Genomic DNA, 20,052 nt, shown 5'->3' with positions numbered 1-20,052 from the left:
TTCTTTTTTATAATTTATAATAAATATATATATATATATATATACACACACACACACACACACACACACACACACACACACACACTACCAGTCAAAAGTTTTGAAACACTTCACTGAAATGTTTCTCATGATCTTAAAAATCTTTTGATCTGAAGGTGTATGCTTAAATGTTTGAAATTAGTTTTGTAGACAAAAATGTAATTGTGCCAACATATTAATTTATTTCATTATAAAACTAAAATGTAATAAAAAAATTTAAAAAAAGTTTTTGAAATTGATGACTTGGACCAAATAATCAAATCAAATCAAAATCAAATCACTTTTATTGTCACACAGCCATATACACAAGTGCAATGGTGTGTGAAATTCTTGGGTGCAGTTCTGATCAACATAGTAGTCGTGACAGTGATGAGACATATACCAATTTACAATAACATCAAATTAACACAACACAATTTAAAGTCTAATATACACATAAATACAACACAATATACAAATAATAACATACACTGTACAGTATACAATACGCACAATATAGATACACATTATTCAATAAAAAAAGTATATATAGTATATATAGAATGTGCAGTAGGTTGTATTGTACTGTATTGACATTCAGGCTATAATAATAAAGATAATAAAAAAGAAAAGAAGCCAATAAGTGCCCAACATAGATGGGAATATTCAATACTGTTTAAACGCATCCCAGGGTGATACCTCAAGAAGTTGGTTGAGAAAATGTCAAGAGTACATGTCTGCAAATTCTAGGCAAAGGGTGACTACTTTGAAGATGCTAAAATATAACACAGTTTTGATTTATTTTGGATTTTGTTTAGTCACAACACAATCCCATAGTTCCATTTATGTTATTCAATAGTTTTGATGACTATACTATTATTCGAAAATGTGATTTTTTTTAAAAATTTTTTTATATATATATAAAAAAATTTAAAAAAAAAAATCACATTTTCGAATAATAGTATAGTCATCAAAACTATTGAATTTATAAAATCACATTTTATATATATATATATATAAATTATAATAAAGAATGAGTAAGTGTTTCCAAACTTTTGACCGGTAGTGTGTGTGTGTGTGTGTGTGTATATATATATATATATATATATATATATATATATATATATATATATATATATATATATATATATATATATATATATATATATATTTGTCTTTTTGTGTATTCTATGTATATTTTATTTTCTATTTAATTTTTATTTTATTCTATTTTTATTTATTTATTTTTTATTATTTGTTTATTATTATCTCTGTCTTGTTGCTTTATTTTATTGTTATTCACTGGAAGCTCCTGTCACCAAGACAAATTCCTTGTATGTGTAAGCATACCTGGCAATAATGTTATTCCATCGTTTTGATGACTTTACTATTATTCTAAAATGTGAAAAAAAAATAAAAAAAAATAAATATATATATATATATATATATATATATATATATAAATTATAATAAAGAATGAGTAACTGACCGGATGTGTTTTTGACCGGTTGTGTGTGTGTGTGTGTGTGTGTGTGTGTGTGTGTGTGTGTATATATATATATATATATATATATATATATATATATATATATATATATATATATATATATATATATATACACACACACACACACACACATACACATACGTAGTGCAAATTTAAATACAAATCTGTTATATAAAGTGCAAGGGAATGTAATGGTAGAAAAGGTAGGATGTGTTGGATAAATATAAAAAGACTAAACTGTGAATTGCACATAATTATTGCTCAATGGGGTAGTTTTAACTGTTAATGAGATGGATAGCCTGAGGGAAAAATGTTTTCCTGTGCCTGACAGTTCTGGTGCTCAGAGCTCTGAAGCATCGGCCAGAAGGCAACAGTTCAAAAAGGTAGTGGGCAGGGTGAGTGGGGTCCAGAGTGATTTTTCCAGCATTTTTCCTCATTCTGGAAGTGTACAGTTCTTGAAGGGAGGGTAGGGGGCAACCAATAATCCTCTCAGCAGTCCGAACTGTCATGTTTTGACACCGAAAGTGCTGTCATATTTGCTTCAACTTCACAAGGAGCTTTAATTTTGACACAGAAAGGGCAATGTGTATTTGACAGTTTACAGTGTTCCGCATTTCCTCTTCTGTTATACGGTGCCGCGTTTGAAGATTTTTATAATATCTTTTAGCGGTTACTAATGTTTGGAATTGCGCGAATGCTTGAACCTACTTTACTTTGATTTCACAATGCATGTGAACTAATCTGAGAGCTCCGCCATGCACGTGCACACAGATCAGCGCATCACCGGTTTGTTCTGAATCACACACAGACCGTTTATCTGTCTTTAAATCACAGACTCTTGTGGATTAATAATCACATATGACCAACTCGCCATTTTTGTTATTTTGATAATTGTGCAGCCCTGAAGGATCGTGAAATTAGTCTACTGATGCACTCTTTATGAAACTTAATGGCCAAATGAAAGCACATTAAAATCATTGCGATATTCACGATATTGGTAAATTTGACATCGTCAGCAAAATTATCTTGATTATATCGTTAATATTCGATATTCCACCAAGCCCTAATTGGATGTAGGCTTCGTTAAATTATAACGAAAATGGTGATTTGTGCCTCTTCATTAACATACAATACATCCAAAGTTTGCTCACTTACACCCACAGATAGCACACACACTCCCAACCACGGTTGCTAGTGTGTTGCACTGGCATAAAAATTGCGCTTGGAAGTAGCGCTCTCACAAAAATTTGATAAGACGCTGTCATGAAATTAGAGCACTATTATTTTTAGTGTTATATTATCCTGGCATTAAAAAAAAAAAATGAAGTCTCCACTGCTTCAATGGGGTTTTATATACAACTGTTGATGAAGTGACAGTAAATTTATTTTTTCTCTTCTGACTGCTGTAATCCATTTATTTATTTTTTTGGTCAAGTTATAAGCCTTTAATTTTGGGTATGCCACTGAAACAGGAAATCTTTTAAAAAAAAATCCTTCAGAGCTTTAAAGGTTAAGAAATGAGAAGCTACACAATGTATCATTTAGAGTGTTATTGTTGCCAGCTGCCAACCTGTTTTGGTTCCCTACTTTGGTAGTAAGGACACCTACCAGACAGTCCTCCATTTCTAGGACTGCCCCATTGTCATAATCATTTCAGTGCAACACTTTGCATATGCGGACAGTGTGAATACTGTAACCTATTAATTTGGGCAATGAAATAAATATGCAGTGCTTATGCATTTTTTTTAATTTTTTTTTTACATTGCCTTTGCGTGTTTTGTGAAACATGCCTCATGCCCAAATTCACATTCACAGTTATACTGATTCATGTCATACAGTAGATAGGGAGAGAACTGAGACATAGCCACTATCGCTCCCTTCTCCCTTTCTCTCTCCCTCTAAATTGTCCTCTCCCTGTCCTTACAGCTCTTTTCTCTCTTCCTTTTATTTCACACACATCATCTCTCTAACACTCTCTCTCTCTTTGATGGGCTCTTTTTCTTCTTTGTGAAAAAACGTTCATGGGGTGAGGAGCAGAATGAGATGAATAACAATGTTGAATGTGTTTGATGTCCTTTACAATGCTATAATTATAATTATATTTTTTCCATGAACCAACACAAAGCACCAGGTGGTTGATTCCAAGTGATGTAGCCATCGATTTGATCTCAGTTAAATAATAATTCAATGGCAACACAAAAGACACCATATCACTGAGTTTTTATTCTTTTTGTGATTAACATTTTTTATTCATACATTAAACAAAGAAAAGCAAAACATATATACACAGAATTAACATTTAACCCCCACCCTGACCCTCAACAAACATTCCTGTGGTCACACATGAGTATATACACACAAAAAAACAAAACAAACAAAAAATATAATAAACACACACATTAATAACTATATCTCTCTCTCCACTGCCCCTCCCCGAGAGCCCTCCAAGAATGCCAAATATTTGCCCAATTTCCCAACAAACAAATTCAAATTCCCCAGTCTTCTAGATGACTCTTCTTCGAAAGCCGCCACCCTTCCCATCTCCGAGCAACACTCCTGAAATGGGGGCGCTCCAGTCGACTTCCATCCCCTTAAAACAATTTGTCTGGCGATCATTACATTGGTTAGGACCCAATTTTTTATGTGTCTATTCCCTATATTGATGACCGCCCCATCGCTTAAGGTACAGAGTCTGGGGCAAAATGAAATTTATGTGCCTAATACATCACACATAAAACTCTGAACCTTCAACAAAAATTCTTGGATCTTAACACACCACCAAAAAACATGGGTTGTGTCTCCATCTTCTGATTGGCGTCGCCAGCAGGTGGGTGTGTCTTTAAGACCAAACCTATACAATCTAGAGGGGGTCCAATAGTATTGATGTAAAATCTTGAATTGCATAAGGTGCACCCTTGCATCTCTAGATACAGACTTGATGTTTTTTAGAATCCTAGCCCACACTCCCTCCTCCAATACCAAGTTTAAGCTTTCTCCCATAATCTCTTGATAGAAGTTAAAGTTCCGTCCCCCAGACACTGAATTAACAGGGAGTAATACGCTGATGCCTCATGACCTTTTCCAAAAGCAGTAATCACCTCTCCCAGATTATCTGCTGCTTTAGGGGTGTGTATGCTACTCCTAAAAATAGTACAGAGCAGGTGGCGCAGCTGTAAATACCTAAAGAACTGAGATCTGGGAATCCCAAAATGTTGAACATAATTTTCAAAAGATCTCAACACTCCACTCTCAAATAGGTCACCGAGTGTATTAACCTCCCTCACAATCCACTCTGACCAGCAGAAAGGGGACTTATTAATACATAATTTTGGGTTCAGCCATATGCTCTAGGCAACATTTAAATAAATGTCCGAATTAAACACTCTGGACACACCTGTCCGTACTGAGTGCAAATGCGAGATAACAGGGTGTAACTAGTAGATTAGTTTGATAGGCTTTGCAATGGCGAAATAGGGGCAAGAACTTCCTGTTTAATACAAAACCAGGGAGGGGCTCTCTCAGGTGGAAGCGACCAATGAGCCAAATGTCTAAGACCGATTGCATAATAATAAAACAAAATCTTGTGTAGGCCTAGCCCACCTTTGTCAATCGGCCTATGTAACTTACTGAATTGTAATCTGGGAAGTTTACCATTCCAAATGAAGGACTTTGCTATGCTATCAAATTGCTTGAAATAAGAGTGGGGACATCAATAGGGAGAGATTGTAGCAGGTAGTTGAATTTTGGAATAAAATTGATTAACCTTCCCAATCATAGATGAATTTAATGAAGCCCTTCTGCCCAAATCACTCAAAAACCTTTTTATTAAAGGGTCAAAATTAACTCTTAACTAAATCACACAAATTTGCTGGGAATAAAATACCCAAATACTTAATGCCCTGTTTCAGCCAATGGAAGGCGGCCGGCTGAAAATCCGTTACCGGGCAGTATGCTGTCAGAGCCAAAGCTTCGGATTTAGACCAATTAAATCTGAATCCTGAGAATTTAGAAAAGGAATGAATAATTCTGTGGAGGCAAGGCATAGATCTGGTAGGGTCGGTGGCGAATAATAAAATATCTTCTGCGTAAAGCAAAAGCTTATGCGCCACACCTTCCGCCAAAACCCCTGGAAAATTATCCTCCTTTCTTATCGTGGCTGCTAATGGTTCCAGGGCAAGACAAAACAACAATGGGGACAGAGGGCAACCCTGCCGGGTGCCCCTATCCAGAGTAAAATAATCTGAAATTAATCCATTCGTTTGTACAGCCGCTTCCGAGTGTCTACAAATCCAAACAATAAAAGTATTCCCGAACCCGTACTTTTCCAAAATCTTAAAAAGATAATCCCATTCTACCATATCAAACGCCTTTTTGGCGCCAAGTGAGATAGCAGCGACCGGAGTCTGAACGTTCGCCACTGACCACATGATATTGATGAAATGCTTAATGTTATCAGAAGAGCTACGGCCCGAATAAATCCCACCTGATCTATATGTACAGTTGTGCTCAAAAGTTTGCATACCCTGGCAGAAATTGTGAAATTTTGCCATTGATTTTGAAAATATGACTGATCATGCAAAAAAAAGGGATAGTGATCATATGAAGCCATTTATCATCACATAGTTGTTTGGCTCCTTTTTAAATCATAATGATAACAGAAGTGGCCCTGATCAGAAGTTTACATACCCTTGAATGTTTGGCCTTGTTACAGACACACAAGGTGACACACACACAGGTTTAAATGGCAATTAAAGGTTAATTTCCCACACCTGTGGCTTTTTAAATTGCAATTAGTGTCTGTGTATAAATAGTCAATGAGTTTGTTAGCTCTCACGTGAATGCATTGAGCAGGCTAGATACTGAGCCATGGGGAGCAGGTAGTAGAAGGTAATGGAACTTTATAAAGATGGAAAAGGATATAAAAAGATATCCAAAGCCTTGAAAATGCCAGTCAGTACTGTTCAGTCACTTACTAAGAAGTGGAAAATTCGGGGATCTCTTGATACCAAGCCAAGGTCAGGTAGACCAAGAAAGATTTCAGCCACAACTGCCAGAAGAATTGTTTGGGATACAAAGAAAAACCCACAGGTAACGTCGGGAGAAATACAGGCTGCTCTGGAAAAAGACGGTGTGGTTGTTTCAAGGAGCACAATACTTGTTGACCCCTCTCCAAACGTAGTGCTTATGGTTGTGACCATAAAGCTCTATTTTGGTCTCGTCACTTCAAATTACAGTGTGCCAGAAGCTGTGAGGCGTGTCAAGGTGTTGTCAGGCATATTGTAACCGGGCTTTTTTGTGGCATTGGCTTCTTTATGGCAACTTGACCATGCAGCTCATTTTTGTTCAAGTATCATCGTATTATGCTCCTTGAAACAACCACACCAAACAACTATGTGATAATAAATGGCTTCATATGATCACTATCCTTAAATAAAAGACAGTTTTTTTTGCATGATCAGTCATATTTTCAAAATCAATGCCAAAATGTCACAATTTCTGCCAGGGTATGCAAACTTACCTTACTTAAACTTAGAGCACAGCCATATAAGAGATGTCATAAGTTTACTTAATCGGTTAGCCAAAATGTTTGACAATATTTGAATGTCTAGCTGGATCAGGGAAATTGGACGGTAACTCTTACACTCGCTTGGATCTTTGTCCTTTTTAAGAATCAGACTGATCTGGGATTACATCATGGTTGGCAGAAGCTTTCCATTCTTTAATGATTTCCGTATAAACTTCTAGCAAAAGTGGAGCTAATTCTGTAGCATAATATCTAAAAAAACTCAGCGGCAAAGCCATCTGGCCCCACAGCTTTGCCTGTAGGCAAGGCCTTAAATACCTCGCCAAGCTCCTCCAAGGTTATCTCAGAAACAAGAGAATTTTTTTTTGCTTAGCCGTCAGTTTAGGAAGTTCTAATGGTTCCATAAAGTTTCTAATATCCTCATCAGTAGTCGAAGACGTGGAACTATAGAGATCAAGATAGAACTCTTTAAAAGCATTATTAATATCAATGGCTGAGGTAAATATTTCACCACCAGCAGATTTCACTGAGGGAATGGTAAAAAAAGACTCTCTCTGTTTTATGTCTAGCCACAGGTTTTCCTGCCTTGTCCCCTGACTCAAAGTATGACTGTCTTTCCCTGAATAGCCAAAACTCCACCTTCCATGACAAAATAGTATTATATCTGTATTGCAATCGGGTCAATTCTCTGAGGCCATCAGACGACATTTGGCGCTTCAGCTCTGCCTCGGCACTTTTAATATTCCCTTCCAACTCCATGAGTTCTCATGCTTTGGATTTTTTGGTGAATGAGGCATACTGTATGATCCGTTCCCTAAGAATTGCCTTAAGTGCCTCCCAATCCACGCCCACAGAGGATACTGAGGACCAGTTGGTCTCCATATAAACATTGATTTCAGCCTTTAACATTTGTAGGAATTCAGGATTTTGCAAAAGGGATACATTAAAGTGCAAGCTATATGATTTCCTTTTCTCCATATCCGGCAACACCTCTAAACTCACCAGAGACTAAAATGTTTCCAATTGAGCAATCAACAACAGATGAAATGAGGGACTTTTATATATATATATATATATATATATATATATATATATATATATATATATATATATATATATATATTCTATTCTAGAATAAATCTTATGGACTGATGAAAAAAATGTATAGTCCCTACCAGAAGGGTTCAAAAGACCAAAATTTTTACACATCCTGTGAAGCGTCACTGTTGCTCTAGGGGGCTTACACACTTTTGCTTCACTATGATCAAGGACTGAGTCCTCCAGTCTCCTCCCAATATTATATCATGATGTGTGCCAGCGGCTTGCAACATCCCTTCAAGATCTATAAAAATCCCTGATCATCAATGTTTGTTGCATAAATATTAGCCAAAATAAGACTTTGCCCCTGAATTTCTGCTAAAACAATAATGACTCTTCCTAATTTATCTTTAATCTGTTTGAGACATTTGAGTTGTAGATGCTTACTTATCAGTGTAATGGCTCCCCTGCTCTTGAGCCAGCACTAAAGAAAACATGTCCACCCCATATCTTCCCAAATTTTTCAGCTTCCTGTGGGGAAAGATGCGTTTCTTGAAGAAACACTATATCATATTTCTTATGCTTAAGAAGAGAAATAACCTTCCTTCTTTTTATGGGGTGCCCCAACCTATTTACATTCCACGTGGAGAGAGACAATCCACTAATATTAACATTTGACATTCTGACACAATAGTGTCAAAAACAAAATTATTGCCACATTCCAACATTAGTGCAACAATCAAACCCCAAACTTCCCCTAGAACCAAACAAACAGCAAAAAGAAAAATGTGCGCATTAACTCCGTGCATGACATCGCCTACTGGCATCCATCCCTCTAAACTGAAACAGTCCATGTACGCCTATGAGAGCCCCTGCGACAACTTTGCCAGCGGATTGCTCAAGTCCGGTGTTTCTATACAAATTTGTGAGACAGAATTACACAACAAAAGATAATCTATAAAACAAACTCCAGCCAATAGGTGGAATAAACACAAAAAATGTGTAGATTTATCCACATAACTCTCCCAAAGGTGTGTTCCTCCACAAAACAAACTCTAGCCGCTAGGTGGAACCAAAAGAAAAAAAACGTGCTCGGTTTCCTCGGACAGTCAAACGAATGTTCAGTGAGCCAGCCTATTCGGCTGCTACATGAGTGCAACAAATTACCTAATCACTCCAATGACTTGCAAGAAATACTCCACAAAACAAACTCCAGCCAATAGGAGGCATAAGCACAAAGAACTTGCAGATTCATCCACAAAACTGTCCCGAAGGAGAGCAAATAACAGCCGCTAGGTGGAACCAGCACAAAAAGAAACAAAAAGGCGCTCAGTTTCCTCGGACAGTCAAGTGGATGTTCAGTGAGATGGTCCACTCGGCTGCAACGTGAGTACCACAAAATAACTTACTCCGTTGACTTTATGAAGTACATCGCTTGCTGGGGACATGTGAATGTTTTACGATCATCCTTAGCATCTATTCTCAATTTGGCCAGGAACATCAGTGCAAAAGCGACCTTCTGATGATGTAAGAGTTTCTTGCATTCCTTGAATCGATCACGTTTCTCTCTTGTCGACTTCGCAAAGTCTGGGAATAAGAAAATGCTGTGGTTCCTCCAAGAAAGCCTTCCTTTACTCTTCGCCTCACATAATACGAGATCTTTATCGGATGATCTCAGAAATTTGGCCAGAATTGATCAGGGCCTGTCTCCCTCAGTGGATCGCCATGCCAGACACTGTGAGCTCGCTCGTTTTCCAATTTATGGCCGAGCAGACTGGGAAAGAGCCCGTCCAGGAATTTCACCATATCCCGACCCTCTTCGACATCAGGAATTCCAACAGTACGGACGTTATTCTGCCGGCTACGGTTGTCCATATCCTCCGTCTTCTCCCAGGCATGCTCCAAATCCACCTTGGTCGCTAGCGGATTAGCAGATAATTCCCTCTCCGATGACTCCAGATAATCGATCCTTTTCTCGACATTCCCCACTCTTGTAACCACCTCAGTGAATTTCGTCTCCATAGCAGTGATCGATCGACATATTACAGCAAGATCCTCCAAGTCAGCAACGACCTTCTTCAGCATTCCTGACATGTTCAACATTTCTTGCCGAATTTCCCTCATTTCTCTGACCAAATCGACTCCCGGGCTCGGGGCCTTGTCAGGGGTGTCAGCTTGAGCACATAAGTGTCTTTTAATGTCTCCAAAGCTCGAGGATTCTGAATTCTTTGACATATTGTCCTCCTAGAACAGTTATGGAACAGAGTGTATCGAATCTCACCGGTTTATGACATTAATAGTGTTAAAACTAGCAGAGTGCGCAGAGCTCGCCGTTCACACGTCCGAACCTCACATGCCGTCATGTGACTCTCCATCACTGAGTTTTTATTCTAAATATTCAATCTAAATGTCAATTATGTTGAGAGATTTTTTCCTTATGTGAACAAAATCTGTATGTATAATCATTACTTTGAATAAAAAATATCAAACCAAGTTGCATCTACAGAGAAATCAATCTAGACCTTTTCTCAGAACTAATTTCACTTTTCTTTATCTCTTTTTGCAATTACTTGCAATCAGTAGGTTGTGTGATAATTTTTTGTAACATATTAAGCCACACACATATCCTAACCACAAGTGTAGCTCATCACATTAACTACAGTATGTACCAGAGGTTGCATGATTTCTGATTTTAAATTCATTTTCATCAGGAAAGCGCCACCTGATTGGTCAGAAAAATATAACCCAACCCCTAAAAGTAACTAACAAATCAGGTAGAGCTTTCCCCATAAATATAAATAAATATTCCATTGCTAGTGTTGGGAACAGAGAACCATTCACCATTATTCCAGTATTACCATTATTCAGAACCTGTTCCATTCTATAAAAAATACCGAAATCAGATGATCTTCATGACTTTTAGTTCCGATAACGGTTCCCTTACATGCAATTTTCTGCTGATGCAGCTGAAACACAGAACTGAAATACTCTGTGTCTCTGACAGTTTTTCCTGCAGCGCATTTCTTACGATTCGCATCCCTATCTCTTGCTGTCCTATGTTTCAGAAATCCGCCACCCGCTGTATTTCCTACAGATGCATTTTTTTGAATCACTTGGAATGCGACTAGTCGACTTCAGACAGACAGTGTCAAATTCATTAGTTATTGTCGACTAGTCGACTTGTCTATGCAACCCCTAGTATGTACACAGGGTTGGGCTGTAACAGAATACATTTAATGCCGTTAAGTAATCAGAATACAAAAATGAATGAACTGTATTCAGCACCCTTTACATTTTCAAGCACCTGTATTCAGAATAGTTACTTTATAAAATTTTGTTAGAATACTTTCAGAACACTTCTCTCACAATGACCACATAATAAGGCAGAAAGAAAATAAATACTTGTCAGTCAGATGAAATTGTTTTTTTCTGAACAACTTTTTTAAACAGCGCAGATGCACACTGCACACTTGTCCTCTCGCACTTTCTTCCAAAGAGCAGCTTCAGCGCATTTGAAAAGTTTCCAGGGTTTCATGCAAAATTGGGCTAATTTGAAAACACAACTACGTTTAAAATTAAAGCATAATTATACAACAGCATAACAGCATACATTAGAAATGGGCCTCATTCACCAAAAGGTTTGATGGTAGACACTAGATAATGAAAATACAACATCTTAGTCATGTTTAATGATTCTGTAATGGAATATCTGGCAACTGCACCGAAATGTTGTTGTCTTACAGTATTACATTAGAGTGCATGATACATTGTTTCCCACAATTGTAATTTCTATTTAAATACATTTATTTAACATATCATACAAAGTGATTCACCAAAAAATTCTAAAATTAACAATTAAAATCAAAGGAGTAAAAGAATTAAAAGCATCCAAGTTTCCGTTATAAAAGAAGTAGAAAATACAAAGAATAAATAGGCCTAAATATGGAAGCAAGCCTAGTTAAAATCATTCATATACTACATTGTCGTCACAGGACCTCACTATGCTGCATGTTTAATTTCTGCAAGTGGCATTCAGTTATCATATTGAAAATATGGTTAATTTGCATTTCATAGATCAGTCCAATCTAATAATGGTTAAGAAGATTAAAAAACAAAAAATAGACAGAAACATTAAAAATGCCATTCTGAACATTCACAAACAACCCTGCTTTGGTATATACAATGTCACAGCTAGGGGTTTTTGGGTATTGGAGGCACAGGCAGCATTTTGCTTGTTGGAAAGTTGACAAGATATTTTAGTAAACCGCAAACTGCCTTCTGTGTGCCTTCTGCCTTCTATAAAGAAAAACATCAGCAATCAACTCCACATCTAATTAAAAAAAAATCAGTGTAGTGCTAAGTTCATGTAATTTGCTGACAAATAGCTATCTGGCTGTTCAGACTCACTTAGATGTTAATAGTGGTGATCTAGCAGTTCAGATAAGATAAGAACGACTTATCGCACATAATTCTTCCAATTGTGCCTTAAATTTATAAATATAGTATATTCTTAAAGTATTCTTGTATTCTAAATACGTTACACTTTTATGTGATGGATCAGAATATATTACTAAATATGTTTAAGAGAGAGAGAGAGTATATAGTATTCAGCCCAGAATACTTTAAGTATTCTGCTCAACCCACAATGTACAGTACTGTACATGTTCCACTTGGTTTGACAGCCAAAAAGTGTAAAAATAGGTGTATTATTGTTTTATAAATTGAAACCTAACAAACTGTTTGTGAAATGCTTTGCTTGAAAAATAAGCTTGTGCTAGCTTTGTGTAGGATAAATGCCACTTGGTTTGAATTTTTTATTTTTTTTTCTCTTATCTATGGAATGACATTCATACATTTGTAAGTGTGGTTTAAGTGCCCAAATACTTTTGGAGCCATTGTATTTTCACAATATATGTTATATTGTCTTTCTTTCTTAAACTACACCAGCTTTACAGCCCCACTCCCTACAGTAGCACTCTGTCACCACAGAGACTTTTATCCCTGTCATCACTTCCTGTTTTTTGGTAGTTCTCACTCTTTTCATGCCTCAGGTGTTTGTGACACTGTCAGCTGAGCAACTCACTGATAAGAGCTTATCACAGTAGGTTTAACTTTTAAATGCATCTCCAGACAATCAGCAGTGATTTTTTTTCTTCTAATATATGTGTGGTACATTTTTGGAGTCTTTATAGTAACACTGTTTATGCAGACTTTGATTTTGGTGTCATGTGTGATATTTTAATTTATGCATGTTTGAGCATTTTGATTTAGATTTTAATTTCAGATTAAAGCTCACTCATTGTATTGAAGTTTGCGGTAAATATAGTGGTAGTTTTTTGTTTGTTTTAAGGCTCTGTACACTGTGCACTGTTTGTACTTTGATCACAGAGCTCTTTATAGCATGTGACAGACCTCTACACTACAAAAACCAGCACAATACTTGCCAATTGCCTTGTAAGACCTATGTCTTAATGAAACAGAAATGTGTGTTTAATTTTTGAGAGTGGAAGGTTTGGAGAAATTTGTATATTGCAGGTTAATGACATTTTTGTGCTATTTTTGCAATATTTTTTATTTTTTTTTAGTTAGAATGTTTAGGTCATATGTGCCTTCGATTGCGTTTTGTGTGCAGTGTTTATATTCTTTTATGAATTAATGAATGAAATTCTCATGCCATGAAACATTGCAATTGACATGATCGAATTATAAATGACTATACAATATAAAACTATTCACTATATATGATTAATTATGAAATACCATATATTTACATTTTCAAAATATTCAAATATAAACAAATGTACAGTATAAGTGTGTCATTCTCGAGGCTTTATGGGAGTGGACGGTCGCTTCCTACTCCTTTTTGCATGATTCCAATTTCCATTTGTAATAGTGACTTCTCTGATTGGTGGAACTCTACATAATTATGTGTAACTCTTTACTGAGCATGTTAACATTCATGTTCTTACACGATTATGCTTAATAGGCCGACAAAATGTGTGGTCAAGTACACGCCTTAAGCAATTTTGATTTATCAAGTATGTAAGGTCATAAACTGTTTAAGCAAAGACTACATCGGCAAAAGTAGATTTTTGTCCATGACTATTTCGCATTGCATGTAAACCCCTATTACTAGCGTTCTTACTGGCTTATCCAATGTGTGCAAGTGTTGTGCGTATGACTGCTCAAGTTTTGACACCAAAAGCACGAAACAAATCGATGATTTTAAATCTCATTGTAAAGGTTTTTGCCAGGGAGGACACGGGGAACCAGGTTTCTTTCACTCAGGTAAGGGTCTTTAATGGAGTTACAGGGTTGCCACAACACGTCAGCTTCACGCTCTCACAATACTCTTTAGCTTCACAGTAAGATTCTAGCTTCACAATAACACTTTAGCTTCACAATAACGCTGTAGCTTCACGAAGAGCTTCAAGACCCAGACTCTCTCTCTCTGGTCTGCTGGCGGTGTGGCTCTTTTATGCCGCTCTCCCCATGCTCACTGTAATTAGAGACAGGTGTTAGACATAATTTAGCTCAGGTGCAAGCGCCCTTACCGCTTTCTCTCTCTCTGGATGGACGCTTGACCATGCCGCTGCTGCCACACTCATGTAAACAGTTTTTTTGAATGGTCAGATTTTTTTTTTTTTAAATCAGTTGATTTGAGGTAGTTATCAGCATATTGGTTTATAAACATGATCACTGACAATAAAACACTGTTCCCTTGTTTTAAATCACACAAGCTTTACAATAACAACAGCATATACCAACGTCAAAGCTGAAAGGTTTATACATTATTGCAAAAAAAAAAAAAAAAAAAAAAAAGATTTATAGCAAAGAAAATGAATGGGATTTATAATTCCAGAACCCTACTGTTGCTCACTACTGAGGAACATAGATGGAGTTATCTTGTTCGAACCCACAAAATCTCTATGTAGAACAGATAAGAAGAACAAACTAAATACCTTTATACATTTATTGGTATTTATTAGATTTTAGATATACCAAATGTTCCTGAGTAAGTTTTCTACTGCTGTGTATTCTGCTTTCTGCAGTGATCTCTTTTTTAAAACGATCTCCCCTCTCCTCAGGGACCTGCTGTTTAATCAGATTTACCCTCGACTGGTGGAGAACTCTGTGGCCAAAGGCGTATTTCTGGAGAGTTTGGAGCCCTACATTCTGAGTGAGCGGATTGGATGTCTGACTGCGCCCGTCATGAGAGACCTCCTAAGCTACTTCCAGGAGAACGGCATGATGGAGAGTGTGGAGGGATGCCTGGTCCACATGGACATCACCAACCTGGACATACAACAGGTGTGTGTGCATATGCACATATGAGATCATTCCAGCAGTTCTTTATGATCTGCGTTACATAATCAACATATGTCTACTTTAAAACCTGGCTGTTTGTAGGTGGTGCAGATGTGCTGGGATAACCAACTGTATGACGCCATGATTTACGTCTTCAACAGTGGCATGAATGACTATATCAGCCCCATGGAGGTATGAATGTGTGTGTGTTCAGTGTACTTTGTGCTAAAAGGTGAATTAATTTCCGATTTCCGTACACACTCTGATGGTAAAATTGGGTTACTTAAGTAGAAAACCATAAATTGAAACTGGTTAGCCTTTCAGGGACACCTCAAGGGTGTTTGTTTGTTTGTTTGTGCGCATACTGTTGATTATGTGTGTGAGTGTTTTTCCCACCATTAGGCCAGGAGGAAGATGAAAGCTTTGTTGACAGAGAAATCTTCTGAACGCCAGATGAAAGGCGACCAAGCAAGGGATTCATTTCCTTTCATGTCCAAAATGTCACACACATAGACACTGACCAAACATAGCAGCACTCTTGTCTATGGAGACGGTGTGATGAGCACAGTGTGTATGTTTGTCTGGATTACGTGGTCTTGTCTTGCATGTGTTGCAGGAAGTCTGAAGGGAGGATAGACTGCAGTGTTTTAGAAATGTTGTGCTTGAATATATAAGAAAGCTTCTCTCAGCAGGCTGTGTATTTGTATGTATGTATGTATGTATGTGTGTGTGTGTGTGTGTGTTTATGTGTATGTTTGTGGGTCTGAGTGGGCTTTGCAAATGAGTGGCAGTCCTGGGTAGTAACAGATTACATGTAATCTGGATTAGGTAATCAAATTTAAAAATCAGGTCCTTGTAATTGGATTACATTACATTTTATAATGTGCACAATCAGATTACAGTTAAATTTGTATGGATTACATGATAACAGTACATTCTTGATTACATCAATCAGCCAAAGGCAGTAATTAATGCGTAATTATCAATTCCCGATGGATAAAATCATGCCTCATCCTACTTTGTTTTTCCTCATTGTTCTTTTTTTGTCTGTTTTACTTGGAAATGTGTCACATTCTGGAGTAAATGAGTTGTGAATGCTCTTTAATGTTTACTCTAAAATATGTAAATAAAAAGGCTCCTTTGAGCTTTTGCCTTTTTTTTTTTTTTTGCTGTTCCAGAAACTCTTGCAGGTGATTGGTCCTCCTCTTCGTGACGAAAAGCCTCTTACAGGTAGAAAATGGAACTGAACTACTCCTGTACACAGAACAACACCTCCCACACACATATATGCACATGCTAAACTAAAGTGCACATTACCACGTTTTTACATTTGTTTTCTTTTGCAGATGAGCATGTTGTGATGGGAAATAAACTGCTGGTGTACATCAGGTGAGGTGACGTTTTGCACAAGCACTGCCCTTACACCCACATACACATATGTTTATTTAGCTATCGGTCCTTAGACTTCTCTTGTTTTTATTTAAAGCAAATTATTAAATCATGTGGCCAAAAGTTTATGGACACCAAATGTTTTGATGAACATATTATTTCAAAACTACTTAATTCCCGCTTTGCTGCAATAACAGCTTTTACTCTTCTGGGAAGCCTTTCCACTATACTGTATGTAGTAACATGGCTGCAGAGATTTGCTCCCAATCAGAAACACTGATGTTGGGTTATGGGGCCTGGCTCACAGTTGGCATCCAATCCACCCCAAAGATGTTCACTGGGGTTCATTTCTGGGCTTTGTGCAGGCCAGTCAAGTTCTTCCACACCAGAAGCAGTAAACCATTTCTTTATGAACATAGCTTTGACAATACAGGGGTCACTCAAAAGCCTCTGATTGGAGGACTTGAGCGATCTCCCAGGCTGGTGAGCAGACATTAGATCAGAGAGATAGTATGGCGCCTGCCAATTTAAGGACTTAAAAACAAAGAGTAATAACTTGAATTCAATTCTGTAACAGATTGGCAAATAGTGCAGGGAAACAAAAATAGGAGTTATATGTTCTCATTTGCGTACACCTGTCAGAAGCCTGGCAGCAGCATTTTGAACCATTTGCAACCGTGCAAGAGATGATTGCCTTATTTCTATATGGAGATAACTGCAATAGTCAAGTCTAGATGACATAAAAGCATGAATCATCCTTTTAAAGTCCTTGAAGGAGAGAAATGACTTGACTTTAGCCAAAACTCGTAAATGGAAGTAGCTAAATGAAGGATATACTATATTTCTTAAAAATAGAACCTAAAGGAAGCATATACATGGAAAACAAAACAGGAACAAGAATGGATCCATGAGGAACCCCACAAGTAAGATGAGCTTTAGAAGATGAAAATTCACCAGTATTAACTGAAAAATTTATTTTTCCAACTGAGGACATTTCCTGTTCAAGATGAGAAATGAGAACACCATGGTCTATTGTGTCAAACGAAGCACACAAATCTAAAAGCACAAGGATTGCATAATCCCCTGAATCAACATTTAATACAGTATCATTAAAAACCTTTTAAAAGTGCAGACTCCATACTATGATGAATTCTAAAACCCGACTGAAAGACTTAAGATATCTTATTTTCATTAAATAAGTTAATTCTCTGTTGTTGACAAAGTACTACCTTCTCTAAAATGTTCAAAATAAAAAGAAGATTAGAAATAGGTCTAAAATGAGACATAATTGTAGGGTCTAGATTTGGCCTCTTGAGAAGAGGTTGTATAGTTGCATTTTAAGGTAATCTGGAACATTTCCTGTTGTAAGGCACTTGTTGATAAGTGATAACACAATGCCCTAGAATGCCATTTTATGGGGTAGCATTATAATTGATCTTAACTGGAATTAATGGAGTAACCAAACTTGTTAATTAGAAGGGGGTGTCCATATAATTTTGGCCATACATTTTATAGTTACTTAATTGGCTGGATAACTTAAGTAGCTTAAAAAAAGAATTATATCATTATAATCATACAGTAAGGACATGTCATTTAATTAGTTTTATGTTGTATTTTAATACTTTTTTAATTTCTGAATACTACACTGCTCTTAAAATCTTCAAGAACTGTTTTCTTAATATACAGTATATCTCTCTTCTATTGTTTTTATGTATTTATTTATTTTATTACTGGCCGTTTACTTGTCTTGAATAATCACTTGAGAACTTGAAACAATGTTTACTTAGTTAACCAATTAGTTAGTGTTAGTCTTTGTTGTGGTGTGGAAATTGGTATCAAGAAACGTCAAATGTCACTGGTATTGATACTGACTACTGATATTTTGGTGTTGTGACAACACTACTTAGAATGTATCTTTATATTGGTTGATCTTACTATAATAACATATGGGAAAATAAGAGTATCCTTTGTGATAAAAGTGTGAGAAACCCCTGCAATAGACTAATCTTAACCCTAAAAGAAATGTTTTGCTTTTTTAGAATAAAAAAACTTTTTGTGAGATTTTGTGAAATTTATCTAATTTCAGGGGTAAAATTTGTCCCCAAACTGTAGCTTAGTACAAAATTTACACACACAGTTGCGTATACTAACACAGTTGTCACCGTTTCAGCTGTTGTTTGGCAGGACGGGCCTATCCTTTGGGGGACATTCCTGAAGATCTGGTCCCTCAGGTGAAAAATCAGGTTAGTAGTTTGATTAAAATCAGACTGCAGTGAGTAAAGATAAATATATACTCTGGGGTACTGTTAGTGTATTGCTAATGTCTGCAGTCACACACTCTTGTTCAGTACAGCTCAACACTATGACAACACAGATGTGTTCTGTTTGTGAAGGGTCTTTATGAATCACACCACTCATTCTCCCTCTATTATATAGTGCACAGCTCTCACAGAAGATGTTTGTGTGTGTGTGTGTGTTTAGTATTCTCAGCAGTGTGCTCTCAGCAGGGCTTTCAGAGGGATTTCCTTTCTGTTTTAACCATCAGAGGTGCTCAAGTGATTAGTTCTGGGCTAGACAACCTCCAGGGAACATATACATGGACACTGAACATGCACACACCCACACACACACACACACACACACACACGCACACACACACACACAAACACAAAATCTAAAGCAACTCTTACTATCTCTCATACAAACAAACAGAGTGCTGTCACGCTCTATAGGTTTGAGTGAAAAGCGTGACAGCCAGGGTTGTTTACCCTGATGAGGTGCTGAGATGATCGATACTCAGGCAGGAGCTCAGAGGTTGTGGGAATGTCCTGGGAAAAATCTGGGAACGTATCAGAGAGTGTGGAAAAGCAAATACTTGGTTTTCCTGAAAGGGTGTATCCAACAGTTTTTTACTGCAACTATTTATTAAGGCAGTGTCAGACAGAATCTGCAGAATGACTCCTGAAAAATATTCTCCACAACACCTCACAAATAAACCTGTGGATTATGCACTAATAACAGGAACATTGATCACAGGAGAGGATTTGACATCCGACAGTGAACAACCAGCAATTTAATGGCTGTACCAGTGGTGCATTAAAGGACTAATCATAAAGAATATAAAGAGACAAAAATTCTCTGGGAGAAAGCCGGTTCATGTGGAACTCAGCACAAATATAATTTCCTATATCTATCATTGTATTAGCATATTAAGATAAATGTTTATTTTTTATTATAAATAAACTATAAAAATAGTTTTTTATTTTTT

General features: G+C 36.8%; 1 protein-coding gene across 7 annotated transcripts in view; it reads left to right on the top strand.

The window, feature by feature from the left end:
* The window catches only part of vps8 (VPS8 subunit of CORVET complex), a 184,731-nt gene that overhangs the window by 31,637 nt on the left and 133,042 nt on the right, over positions 1-20,052 (top strand). For 5 of the 7 annotated variants that reach the window (XR_007897689.1, XM_051702467.1, XM_051702465.1 and 2 more), the window contains 6 exons: positions 14,331-14,375; positions 15,176-15,398; positions 15,498-15,587; positions 16,574-16,625; positions 16,742-16,784; positions 18,955-19,027. Coding sequence is in view for 6 of the 7 variants with exons in the window: in XM_051702467.1 (XP_051558427.1) it covers positions 14,331-14,375; positions 15,176-15,398; positions 15,498-15,587; positions 16,574-16,625; positions 16,742-16,784; positions 18,955-19,027 (526 nt within the window). In the remaining variant the exon portion in view is untranslated. The remainder of the gene's footprint in view (positions 1-14,330; positions 14,376-15,175; positions 15,399-15,497; positions 15,588-16,573; positions 16,626-16,741; positions 16,785-18,954; positions 19,028-20,052) is intronic. The other 2 variants (XM_051702468.1, XM_051702466.1) reach the window with 1 other exon arrangement.

This window comes from Myxocyprinus asiaticus, chromosome 7 (genome assembly GCF_019703515.2).
Source record: "Myxocyprinus asiaticus isolate MX2 ecotype Aquarium Trade chromosome 7, UBuf_Myxa_2, whole genome shotgun sequence".
In the NCBI taxonomy this organism is placed as follows: Eukaryota; Metazoa; Chordata; class Actinopteri; order Cypriniformes; family Catostomidae; genus Myxocyprinus; species Myxocyprinus asiaticus.
The sequence above is the reverse complement of the archived record's forward strand: the minus strand, read 5'-3'. Positions and strand labels throughout refer to the sequence as shown.